This window comes from Mustela erminea, chromosome 2 (assembly GCF_009829155.1).
Source record: "Mustela erminea isolate mMusErm1 chromosome 2, mMusErm1.Pri, whole genome shotgun sequence".
NCBI lineage: Eukaryota > Metazoa > Chordata > Mammalia > Carnivora > Mustelidae > Mustela > Mustela erminea.
In genome coordinates, this window is record NC_045615.1 from 74,920,914 (window position 1) to 74,934,872 (window position 13,959).

The 13,959-nt window shown below is 37.2% G+C and overlaps 1 protein-coding gene across 4 annotated transcripts in view; it reads right to left on the reverse strand.

Annotated features, from left to right (window-relative positions):
• SEC24D (SEC24 homolog D, COPII coat complex component) overlaps window positions 1–13,959 on the reverse strand; it is a 107,464-nt gene that overhangs the window by 18,990 nt on the left and 74,515 nt on the right. For all 4 annotated transcript variants that reach the window (XM_032333283.1, XM_032333285.1, XM_032333284.1 and 1 more), the window contains exons 12-16: window positions 10,819–11,010; window positions 9,940–10,033; window positions 2,349–2,465; window positions 1,381–1,551; window positions 67–163 (exon numbers count right to left, since the gene is read on the reverse strand). In XM_032333283.1, coding sequence (XP_032189174.1) covers window positions 67–163; window positions 1,381–1,551; window positions 2,349–2,465; window positions 9,940–10,033; window positions 10,819–11,010 — 671 coding nt within the window. The remainder of the gene's footprint in view (window positions 1–66; window positions 164–1,380; window positions 1,552–2,348; window positions 2,466–9,939; window positions 10,034–10,818; window positions 11,011–13,959) is intronic.

Below are 13,959 nucleotides of genomic sequence, written 5' to 3' on the forward strand. Positions count from 1 at the left end.
GTTATTACTTTGAAGAGAAAACAATCACACAGCAGAGACCTGAAAAACAGTATAACTGAAAATTACCTGTGCTGGTACGAATCCTCATAATAGCATCGAATCCTATTTTCTTTTCAATATCATTTCTGAGATCATTCAAAAATTGTTGGCTATCCATGTGCATCTAAAAAATAAAGTAGGATCAGTGTCCACCAGATGGCAGTAAAATACTTAAAATAATAATTCTTATTTTTTAAAATCTTGATTAAAACCCACTTTATCCAGACATCTTAGAAAGGATTCTTAAAGCTTTTTCAATTTTACTTCATTTGCTATCTTTTTAAATCCCTTAAGTAGTTTGCAATATAAACATGTAGCTAGGTGATTAAAAATAATTTTACTGATACTAAATAAAAATAGATGATTAACATTTGTCATTTATGTGGGGAAACACTCATTCGCACTCCATGTTGCCATGTATAGATACATAAGTCAGAGGCACTCCCCTAACGCCTTCCTCTCAGGTGAGAGCAGGTGACTTATCTGGTTAGTAAGTCTGAGTAAAGGAATTGTGCAGGCCTAGCTTACTCTATTTTGGACCTTCTTTCTGGGGAGGCAGCCTGCCTGTAGGAGGCACACATTTCTTGCCCCTCAATATGTTAAGTTTTAAAGGTATAGTTGTCCACAAGGAAGCTTGTAACTGTGCCTACCCTGGGCCTTGCTTTAATTAAGTTACACCGAAAGGTAAAGCATTAGCAAGCCCACTTGTCCACAGACCTGAGTCTGTGTGCTCCTCACATTTTTACTATCTCGTGACTCTGTCTCTTAATTGAGGCTTGGAAGAGAGGGGTATCATGAATTGATCCCCCAAATCCCAACAATTTAAAACAAATACATAGTCACTTTTAAAAACAGTATCTTAAATATATTTAAAATACTAAAATTTTATAAAGAATATACTTTTCCCCATCAAGGAAGGTTACTTTGAAACTCACCTCTGAGGATAAATGAGCTCAATCTGTTGTCAAACACTAAGGGAGTGGGAAAGCAATTGCTTTATCACATATACACCATAGAAAGTACAAAATACTTTCTTGTTTAGCCTACAGAACACTCTTTCAGGACCAAGTGAATCCCATGATGCAGAAGTAAATAGAAGTCTGAGAATCGTGGTGCAACAGAAGCTCCTCTTGGAAAACTTTAGTAAACATAGATTATACCAAACATGGTATTTCAAGGAAGAATGCACAAGAATGTAGCAGTGCTAGGGTGCCTGGGTGGCTCAGTGGGTTACATTTGTCAGTTGCCCACAAGGGGGCATAGGTTTCTTAACCAATGATTGAAGCACCTAAAGTCAAACAGCAGTAGAAAACCTGAGGTGAACAAGTTGCTGGTTTTTACCTGGAAATTGTTGTATTTGTAAAGGGTTCCTCCGGTGAGCTGAGGCACGAGACCCAAAGAGGCCACATCCACATATTGGCTGGGAAAGAGGAAGAGGGTCACACAGCACCCGTGAGCCACACAGTCTTTGGCCAGAGAGTCGTAGACATTGGTTTGGGGCTGGAAAAGTATCTGAAGGAAAAGATGCACAAAGGGAAAAAGAAAACCACAAAATGTTTTTGGTTTCAATTTTTAATTTCTGTTGAATTCTTTTAAAATGAAAGAGAAATTGTTTCCAGTTAAGTGAACTGGCCTGAAGGAATGAATTCTGGTCATCATTAGAGCAGCAGCCGTTCACTGAGCACTCACAGTGTGCTGGGCTCCTGCTGTATGAAACATGTGTGTGCAGGCAATGTTATCTGATCCTCCAACAATGCTAATGAGACGGACAGTCCTGTCTTACCTTTAGAGACCTACATGGGGCAACTTGTCTGGTGTCATGTGGTTAGTATGCCTACATCATGGTCTTAACCTTCCCACTGACCTGAACCCCCCAGCAATGGCTATACTTCAGAGGATTTGAGCAAAGCACACTCTGAGCACTGGGTACCTCTACTTCCTATCTCAGCGATGTTGTTATATGGTGCAGTCTACATTTTCCTTCTACCTTTATCATCTTCCTGCATCTCCTCCCATTTCTCCCATTTCTATAATGGTCTTATCAACTAGTGTCTTACACAGTTTACACATGAAAAAAGTTTGAGGCCTTATTTTATTTTAGTAATATTTCAGAAATCAGCCTTTCTAAGAATATAAATTTTCTTTAATTATGTGCAATTCAAAATATTCCTATAATATACAATGTCCTGGATTTATGCATTACATTTAGCTACTCTCCCTTTCTTACACAAAGGAAACCTTCACTCTTTCTTTACTCCCCTTTAAAAACTGACACAGAGATACTTCAAAGGGCCATTGTTTACAAATACCTTCTCTTTGTCTGTATTAATCAGCTTTTTGTCATCTCTGTTTTTGAGCTTCCCTGGTGCTTCTGCAGTCGGCAAGGAGGAATGGAAGATGAACAGCTTCCCCGGACAGTCTGCTGCCTGAAAGAAAAAAAAAATGATAGAAAATATCTTGGGTGGGGAAGTTTTACTTTAAGGGAATCAGAAAAGAAATCAAATTAATTTTATTAATATTAATAGTTAATAAATATTAATATTTAATAAATTAAAATATAGGTATTTTCTATGAGCCAAGCAGTATAATTTAATCCTCTTAATAACTTTTGTGTCCTTGGGCAAGTACTATTCTTTCCATTTTATAGACTGGGAAACTGAGGCTTAGATTTGCCCAAAGTCATACAAGTTGTAAATGAAATAGTCAATATTTGAACGTAGGTCCCTATACCACGATGCTTTGAAAAACTAGTAAGAGGATGTATTACAGGGAAAATACTTTCTTGTTTAGCCTACAGAACACTCTTTCAGGACCAAGTGAATCCCATGATGCAGAAGTAAATAGAAGTCTGAGAATCGTGGTGCAACAGAAGCTCCTCTTTGAAAACTTTAGTAAACATAGATTATACCAAACATGGTATTTCAAGGAAGAATGCACAAGAATGTAGCAGTGTTAGGGCGCCTGGGTGGCTCAGTGGGTTAAGCCTCTGCCTTCAGCTCGGGTCATGATCTCAGGGTCCTGGGATCAAGCCCTGCATTGGGCTCCTTGCTCAGCGGGAAGCCTGCTTCCCCCCTCTCTGCCCATCTCTTTGCCTACTTGTGATCTCTGTCTGTCAAATAAATAAACAGAATCTTAAAAAAAAAATAAAAGGAAAGAATGTAGCAGTGTTGTGGAGACAATAGACACACGACGCCAGTTATCAGGCAAGATGACAAAAGGAAAAATACATGATCGAGATTATATATCTGTAGACCCTGGGAAGCAATAAAAAGATGACTTAGGCTCCACAAAAGTCTATTCAGCATTAAAAATATTTAAAATCGTATTTAAGGATTTAAGAAGTAATCTACTAAGCAACATTTACTGAAATTAAATGATTCAGTATACAGAGCCCCGCAATCCCGTCTTTCTCCAAACGATCCCGGCTACTGCTGCCAGAGCACTCCCTTCACTAAAGGTAACTGCTTGGATCCTGCACGGGGCATTTCTCCTGAAGGATCCTGGAGACTTTCTACTACACGATAAAGTCCATATTCCTTTACCTTGTGGGAGCAGTGAGGGTAACAATGCGATGAGTTGCTGCCAACAGTCGCTGTGTGCAGCTCCCTGCCGGGTCCTTCACACACATGACTTATTTAATACAACCTCATGGAGAAGATAATGTCTGCATTTTAAGGTTCGGAAAACTGAGACTCATCCAGTTTGCCTCAAGTCGTAGAGTCAGTGACCCTCTGGTCCTTCAAGGCCCTCTGGAGTTCGAAGACTCTCTTTCCAGTCGAATCTCCACCATTTCCTAACCCCTGCCATCCTTTGCATTGGAAGTTTCCACCCTACAAGCTTTGCTTTCCTAGAATACACCATGTATTTTACACACCTCCATATCTTTACACATTTTGTTCCTTTACCCTGGAATCCGCTTCTCCCTCTTCTTGATCTGGAGCTGTCGTTCGTGAAGACTGGGTTAGTGGCACACTTTGGTATGCCCAGGTCAGCTGGTAAGAGGCGTTTAAAATTATCTGCTACGACTATTAAGGTACGTGGGTTTGTGAATAACATTAAAGAGCAAATGGAGAGGCGTGCCTGGGTGGCTCAGTCCTTAAGCGTCTCCCTTTGGCTCAGGTCATGATCCCAGGGTCCTGGGATTGTGCCCTGTGTCAGGCTCCCTGCTCAGCGGAAACCCTGCTTCTACCTCTCCCACTCCCCCTGCTTGTGTTCCCTCTCTCACTATCTCTCTGTCAAATAGATAAATAAATAAATAAAATCTAAAAAAGAAAAAAACCAAACACAAATGGAGAGAATTCCGGTTAGCCTTGTCCTAATGTGTCTCCCTAAGTGACACTGGGGAGGGGCGCATAACCTGTGTCCTGTCTCATCTTTGTTGTGGTCAGCAGTGAGCAGTGATCTTACTGCTGCACTAGCCTCCCACCCAAAATTATTGATATAGCCTAAGTAAGAAAGAAGGCAAGGATGAGTGAAGAAGCACAGGTACACAAACACTGCACAGGAAAAAGACACTGTCAACACTTGGGCCAATTAAGACACACGAGTTCCTATGATTAAATCTGAGTAAAATTTATAGTAATACTGATAATGACATGTTAATAATTTTGAAATTCTATGACTGACTTTTTATTTCTATCACTTTCATCGTTATAAAAGTACTTTTTGTTTATTTTAATTCGAGTAGCAGAAAAGGTATGGAACCTTTTTTAGAGGTCCATCTTCTCCCCAACTTTTCTTGCCTGGCCTACCCAGTTCTCCTAAATAATTCACTGTCAGCCCATCTAGATATTCATTCACCTCCATCCACCTACATTCTCTGCTCATTCAAGTACAGTTATTGTATACCACAGTACGTAAGAGCATGGGTCCTAATTCCTATCTGCATGGATAAGAGTCCAAGCCATTTCTTAGCTGAGTGATACTGGGCAAATTATTTAACTTCTCTAAGCTTTAGTTACCTAATACGTGACACAGGAAAAACAGCAGCTACATGAAAATATTGTTGAGAGAATTCAATGAACCAGTATATGGTGTTAATCATAAACAAACATACACGATTGCCTTGTTACTATTACCCATAGAGCAAAGCTCTAAAGGAAAAAATCAGGACCTATTGGAAAAATAAAGTTCACTATTGAGAAAAACAAAATAGTCATATTTCTTTCTAATTCATTAGCAATTAAAATGGCACAATTTTAGATTTATAATTTCATTAGGCATATACTTATAAAATCTTTTGTAAGAAGCAATAAAAGAAAAAGCTCCTAGGGCATTCTATGCTCTAAATTCTGATAAATCTCTGATGTTTTTACCAAAACCTGACTGTGTCCACATTAATGTACCATATAGAATTGATAAATGACAATGACATATGTCATTTTTATTATGATGGAAAACAGGTTAAGAAAGGCTGGCCTAGAGAATCCATTACCCAAAATTTAATTCCAATGTCTATTCCTCTGAGATACATGTTAATTTCACCCTTGACAGCACTGGTTGCCGTCCACCTCCCTCTATCTCCATTCTACTTTGCAGATCAAATTTAATGATAATGAATCACAACTTTATATATCCTATGGTCTTCTACAGGTTGCAGGCTTATGAAGAAAGAAGGTCCCTGATTTCTCTACAGTGTGTTTCTCTAAGCCCTACTGGGTCTAGATAGTGCTTTCACTCTATAGGTGCTCCATAAATTTTAGAAGGAATGTTGTGATGTATCACACCTTGAAATCAAATGTAGAAATACATTAAGATAACTTAAAGATAAATTTCCCCAACTTGTGATATGTTTGAAGCATAACCATTAAAGACCACTTCTTTCTAATTTGTTGCCTAATTCTACTTATCTAGTTTTCTGGTAGAAGTTAATAGCTAACTCAGAAAACTATTGTTCAGCCAAGTTAATAGACAACACCAGAAATTCACATGCAGTTGAGTTATGAGTGTCAGATTTTGAGAAGAGATGCAGACTTTGAAAGACTACATGGAAAAAAAGGCACTAAGAGAACAAGAAAAGTGTATTGAAGCTTGCAGTTGAATAGTTCAGAGACTTTTGAGAAAATATGTATAAGAACTTTCCAAACTTTCCCTTCTTTATCTTTGTGACAAATTAGCACGTGTTGTTAGTTTTTGTTGTCTCTCTGTGCTTCAAGAGGTTTATTACAACTAATTATACACAAATTTTCCTTGGCGTCTAGCTATAAAGCTGTAATTCAAATGGAGGAGTCCAGTTTTCAAATGTCTTCACGTGGATACACAAAAAACACTGCACTTCGATGTTCTTTCAGTTTTTATGCCCTGTCCACAGAAGATGAGACTCTCATCTCTGGCCTCTTGTCATAATCCCCTGAGCACTCCAGCTGGCCAGCCACAGTCCTGGTCTTTCCAAAGTTACTCTTTGCTCTCCCCCACTCCCCCTCTTTTGGGCAATACAAGCAATAAATATGCCTTGTATTACAGAGTTAACGTTTTTTCTACCACATTGTAAGCAACTTAGAACTAGAAACAGTAGTCTTCACATTGCCTAACAAAACATTGAATAGATCTTTCTTGATTGAAAGAACAAGAGAATGAATGATGTGGTCTCGGTATTTAGATACTATCCTGCAAATTCTCAAAAATGTTAGCTCTTTGCCTAATAATGACTTCAGGCAAGCAGCGTAGGGCCCGTGTATGCAAGTTACCCACACGTAAGCCTGACTGCTTTTTAGCCACAGGGGGCCTGAAGAGATGATGAGATACTCTCAGTGTGAGAGGCAGAGAACACACACACACACACACACACACACACACACACTTTTATCCTATTTGGAAAAATTGTTTTCTTCATTGAAACCTAATCAGGTTTCTCTAAGGCAGAAAGCATAAACTGCACATGAGTTCCAACTGTACTACAGTGGTCTCTGCTCTCATACAGTGAATTATAACCACCCAGAATCTTTCTGGCAAATGAAGGAGAAGCTTCTCATTAAGTTGGGTTTTTTTGGTATCTACTACCTACTTATAAATAAGTTTGGAAGAAATTGACAGCTAAAGATATACATACAAAAGAATCACCAAGGTAAATGTAAAGAACTAGAAAATAGCAAGAAGGTCATGGAAAGGAAGTAATTAAAATGGAAAATCTACCCCAAGTATTATTGGTATCTTTCTTGGTAGTTAAGGCTAGAAGGAATATTAGGAGTTATAATGCTTATAAAAACTGACTCTAGGGAACTAGCTAGTAAATCTTTCTACACGTAAGAAATTGATTAATATGCAATAAAATCTTCATTTAATGTTGCACACAAGAAAGAAACTTTCCTCACAGTGTTTTCTCTTAATCTAACCGCTAATGAAAAGCTTAGGGCAAGATTTTAATCATGGTTAAGTGAAAGCATTCCTAGTGCAAAAGTAACATGCGAAGTCGTACTGGTCAGGTACTGAATTTCCTGGTGAGATACCATAATGTAAGGCTGTTCTCAGGGATTGCACAATGAATAATAATTCCTTTTGCTGGTGGTTCCCAAATATGCGTGATCAAATGGGGAGCTGATGAATCAGCATCTCTGGGAGAGGAGCCAGAAATCTGCATTTTTAAAAAGTAGGCACCTTTTCACACGTGACCCCATGACTCCTTAATCAAGGAGTGACTGTCTGGCTTCTTCTTCCACAGCGTGGTGGAGCACCATTCCACCTCTGCATGAAGACAGGGGCCAGCAGGCACAGGACAGTAACTGCCACCAACTTATGTCCAGCACTGTCACTTGATAAAAGGCAGTTTCCTATCTTTGTTAAAAGACAATTCTTCCCCTTCTATAAAGGTAGTTCTTTTACTTTTAAAATATTTTATTTTTAAGGAATCTCCACAGTCAACTTGGTGCTCAAACTCAAAATCCTGAGATCAAGGGTCACATGTTCCACCAACCAAGCCAGCCAGGCAACCTGACAGTTCTTAACATTTTGTAAGAATTCCACAATTTACTAACTTTGATATTTGTGAAGTTATTCTGAGTTGTTATATTTAGATATTGGTTCTCATTTTTAAACTTCAGTATGAAAGAGTACATTAATTACTCTAAAAATAAAATTGCAAATATAACAAAAAATAATATGCAAAAGATACAAAAATACACTGGATGAAATGAACTGGCCTCTGGTAAATGAGCACAGAGAATGCTGACTGCTCTAGCTATTAGTGCATGAGTAACTATGAAGAGCATTACAGTTATTACCAAACACAGTGGTTTCCCAGTAATGTATCCTAGGTAACACCACATTTCAGACACATGGAATGCATGTGGACAAATCTCATTTATCGATTTTGTCTTTCAAAGCTGCTAAAAAGCCTCTAGATGTCTCGTGAACTGGCAGTAGGAACACATCATTGCTCCCTTTCAGAAATGAAATTAGGGCTGGGCTGGGATGCTGTAGAAACCACACCTGCGCTCCTCTTACCACTCTACTGTCTTAACTGATGATGTGCTGGCCTACGAATATCCACTCACCTTTCTTCTCAGGCAAGAGCACATGAATACAGTTCTATACCCAATACTAATTTCTTAGAGTAGAAAGACTCATAGATTCATATATTGATGACCATATATCAGGAAATTTACCTAGCATTTCTAGACACCTTACTGGAAGAGAGAACAATAATATAACTCTTCCAAATAGAAATGGAAAATATTTGTTTTCTTCAATGTGGAATAAAATAGGAATTTCCATGTCGTTCTGTAGCCCAACCAATGATTAGTATTGGTTTCCACTAGATGGACCCTAACTTGTCCATATCACTTTATGATGTAGAATTTATTTTTAATTTTATGTTAAATTGACAGTATTCTGAAGATTTTTAAGGGACATCTGTAATTTTTTATTCAATGAGTACTCTGAAGATCAGAAAACCCAAGAAAGACTCACTGTACTAAAACCAAACTACAGGGGCACCTGGGTGGCTCAGTTGGTTAAGCATCTGCCTTTGGCTTAGGTCATGATCCCAGGTTCCTGGGATCAGGCCCCACATTGGGCTCCCTCCTCAGCAGGGGAGTCTGATTCTCCCTCTGCCCCTTCCCTCTGTCAAATAAATAAATGAAATCCTGAAACAAAACAAAACTACAATGTTTAGACAAAATTTCTATAGAATATTTCAGAAATTTGGTTCTTTAGCAATATTCTTGCTGTTTGTTATTATCACTACTGTTATTGTTATTATTACCAGTCATTTTATTTTAAAAGTTAATTTCAATTTAACTTTAATAATCAAACTTAAAAATCAATTTTTTAGGCACTAAGCTGTGCAGGTCAAAGTGGTTTGACTCTTGGTGCTAAGGTAACAATGATCAACAGTCAGAACTTTTCAATCATTTTGTCTTTTTCAGAGTTCTGTCTTTATTACTATGAAAATGACCGGAGTCATTAGGGCTCAGCTTCCCAACTGAAGCCATGGCCAACCTTGCATCTGCTCTGGGCATTCAGCAAGGCCCTATGTGGCATGCACATCTGTCACTGCCTGTCACAGGCCTTACCCTTGAATGTTTGAAAACCCCAAGGAAGAAGAGGGTGATATGGGTATTGTTCCCTCCCTATCTGGTTTGGATATTGTTGAAGTAATTTAAAAATAGATCATATAAAGTTCATATAAAAGCCAAAGGGAGGAGTTAAACTGGAAACCCTGACAAAATCAGTTGCTCAGATGCTAATAGTTCTGGAATGTAAACGCTGGGAGCAATCCATGATTTAGGCCATTTCCTTCTAAGATTTGTAGGGAAGTTTGGAACAGCCTCTAGCAAACTACATGTTTTAAAGAAGACTGTATTTTCTTTCATAGATGAAACTTCCTGTGCGTGCATATGTGTGTGTGTGTGTGTGTGTGTGTTTTAAAATTTATTTACTAGCAATTAAAAAAAGACTTCTCACCTTTAGTGCTTCCATGCCAGCCTGGATGACAGGAGCAAAGACAGTCTCATTTTCATTAGAGTCTGCAAACATCTCTGGAATCTGGTCCAATAAACTATAAGACATGAATGAGTAAAAGTTTTTAAATGTTTGGCATATTTGTAATAAACTTCAAGAAATAAATCACTAGCATTTCAAGCCTAAACACATCTGGTATTTATTTCACACTAAACACCTATGGGTGACTTTCATAGGCTATTCCATAGGGAATGATATCCTGGCATGTTTTGGAACCAAAATTTATGATTTGTTTGGAACATTTACAAAAGCGTACCTTTTGTAAATATTTTTTCACCATTTACATTTTTGATTTCTTCAACTATAAATTCTTGGAACAGTGCCTATATCTTCAGTTATTATCATCATCATTGAATACACTCATTTATATGCAGAAAATATCTCTCTCCAGCAAAGAGAAGGGGCCAGTCTGGTTGAGTATGAGTATTAAAAAAAAAAAGTCCTCCTTGGGGCACCTGGGGGGCTTAGTTGGTTAAGTACCTGACTCTTGATTTTGGCTCAAGTCATGATCTCAGGGTCATGAGATCAAGCCCCACACTGGGCTCCATGCTGGGCATGGAGCCTGCTTAAGACTCTCTCTCTCCCACTCTGCCCCTCCCCATTGCTGTCTCTCTCTCTCTCTCTCTAAAAAACAAAACAAAACAGAACAAAATGCCTACTATTAGATATTGGTATACATTTAAAATAGAACATAAACAATGGAGTTTTATAACCCATGTGTTAAAAGCCCCTTGTCAATGACAAAACAAAACAATGCTTGAGTCAAAACAATTAAAAACGATACCTCATTCGTATCTAAATTATAAAACACTTGATATTTACTTGTGAATCACAGATTGGGATTCTTGATAGTTGACAAGGAAACCATCCAACAGAGGAACAAAGACTTCTCCAACGTCAGTTACCACCATCATCTGAGGCTGGGCCAAGTTACTCTTTACATTAAAGAAATGCAGCACTTTGTTATATGTGATAAAACCAACTCGGATTGCAGAAGTTTCTTCTTGCTCTTCCCTATGAGGAAAACACCGTGTTTGAAGTTCTTTCACATATTTATGAGAGGTTTCTATCAGAAATTCAGTAAGTATACCTTCTATTAAATATATGAAAGACATGTTAAAAGTTTTGCTCTTAATTATTGTTTACTGGTATAAAAAAATACTGAGTCGCACTAAGTGATAGGGAATATTACAAAAATAAGTAAGTTGATAAAAAATTATCAAAATTCTAGGTTAAAGAAGTCAAACAGATGTAAAAATACATTTCTTTAATATATGTATTTTCAGTCCACAGCAATTACAAAGTATGGTTTTTCTTTTCCCAAAAAAGGTAAGCATATTATATTCTTTATAAACAAAGCTCTCTCAGAAGTCACCAGAAGGTCAGAAGAACAAATGGAACATCTGAACCAAGACAAAGGCACACTCAGATTACAGACAGCTATTTTTATCAAGAAAGGACTTGCTCCTTCTGTGTGATCCTTTTCTTACAGAGTCTAGAGAATCTCAATGGAAATTGAGAGATTTTTGAAAGCCATACACTATATGAATACATAAAATAAACCATATATACGAATTGATGATGTAATTCTTATTAGATAGTCATTGGTGAGGTCATGGCAAGACAATAAAAGTAATAAAAGCTCTAAAACCATGACAAAAAATAAATTTTTTTTGAGAAATCCAAGATAAGGCCTTAATCTTCCTGAAAGGAGTAAAGGCATAAATGTTCTTATTCAAGTATATGTATATGAAGTATACTCAGAGATGAATGGTCTAAATCTCAGTTAATATTGACCTAAGTTTCTCTCTCTTGGTCTCCCTTTCCCTCCCCTCTCCCTCCTAAAATACTATTGAAGTTCTTACTAATTTTCATTAGTGGATAGAACAGTGCTCAATGGTTACATGACAGCCACAAAAGATTTTTGCCATTTTCTTTGATCCTTAGATGGCAGTAAAACTTATTTCCTTTTTAAAAAAGGAACCTAGTATGCTCAGTTTCTAAACTTTGCACATAGCAATAACAAGTTACTTGAGTACAAAAGAAAGGAAAATAAAATATATAGATGAACGTATCTTAAGTTCAAATTGTTGATCCCACTGCAGACTTCCCAATTTCTTTGATGTTTCAGCAGAGTACAGGCTGACAAACTACTGACTTTAAACTCTATTTCTTCTTTATTTCCTTTGCTAATTGAGGATATTTATTCTTCACTGTGGCCTTCACAAATGGGTAGGCAAGTTTAAATAGATCCTCACAATCCCTTCCAAAAGCACTTGGTAAATGTTTATATTCTGGACTCTTGCAAAAATTTTTAGAAATGGTATCCTTATTCTTTCTACTGCACATACACTTAACCCCCCACACACATCCCCCCTCAATATCCTAAACTGTATGATTTTATGCAACTAACCATTATACTATACTGTACCCATGTTCTCCTTCCCCTCACCCCCAACCCACTATTTATTAGAATTTTACTCTTTAAGACCAAGCACTCTTCCTCTCTCAAAGCCCCTGGATGCTACCAACGAGACATCATTTCTTCTTCTAAATTCCTATAAATCATTCTCATAAGGCTCTTAGTATATAGTGCCTTATAGTTAATGTATCATGAATCATTGACTATAAACCAATAAAGACCCAAAGTTTATGCCCTCTGCTCTTGACAGGGTCCAGTCTAACATAGGGAGGTAGAGGTATGTTGAGGAGGATTATCATGATGGTGAAAGGCTGTATTTAGGATGAATGGCAAGCTAGAGCCCAAATTGAGAAACTGACTGTATCCATCTCTTCTAAAGTCCTGTTTAGTGATGTCGCCTTCCTAGTTTAAAATCGGACTGGCTTTAAGTATTTTACACCACAGGAATGAGAAAACATTACAATTAAGGCTTTATTTATTTGAGATGCAGTTACCAACACACCACTGGCTAAGCTCCCATTTCCGAGTAAACCTTTTATTACATAAGGTGATAAATGTCTGGCAAACCTTGAGAGCATTTATTCTCTTTTTAAGAGTTAATTTAGAGTCAATTAAGGAAAAAGACACAAAAGAAAAATTGCAGAGAAGAATCTATATTGCTATTCCCCATTGGATTTGGACATTTTCAAGTGATAGGAAAGGCATATCCTGGGATTCACAGGGTTCACTTAAAATCTAAATTAGCATTTTAAAAAACATCTAATCAGAACATCTCACATTATTGCAAAATATTAGTATATGTTTTCATAGGAACATATGTTTTTTGAAAATTTGTTTGAGAAACAAAGAAATATCTTAACATTTTCTTGTTCAACAGTATAACTGCTTTGTTAAATCATAGCCAGAAGGAAATGCAATCTCAACCTTTCCTTCATATTAATTCCATATAAATTTAATAAAGTTACATAAGGGATATCACACAGAACAATATGTCTTTCTTCTTCTGCTTTTCCATTACCACTTCCCTCAACACATGTCCCTATTATTTTAATGGAATGAATCTGACAGAGCAAAACTGAAGATATTAGTAACTAGATGAATCAGAGTATTCCACAATAAAGCATTTTGAACATTTTAGCTACAGCAGCATTAAAAACAACCAGAAAAAACTCAACTGCTTGATCTGAACAACAGATGAAATATTTCAAATCTTTTCTTTCCTGTTCCAGAGAAACCAGACAGAAATGTCATCTAGCAAAATCAAAGATGTAAATTCAAAGTTAAATGGTAAAGAACGGGGCCTTTACTTTTCAAAAGATTAGCGAAGAGATGAACATACCTTAGACATTAATCAAGACAACATATTCTGTGCTTAAAAAGGGCTATTTGGCATATTACCTGGTTCAAAGAAGTAAATCAGACTGTTGGCAATCTTAATAAAAATATAAAGTTACACACATACAGAGCCCAAAACAAACTTCAGGGAAGAAGAAAAAGAGCAACTGGATTTGCTTTAAAAGATAAGAGAAGAAAAGGCATTT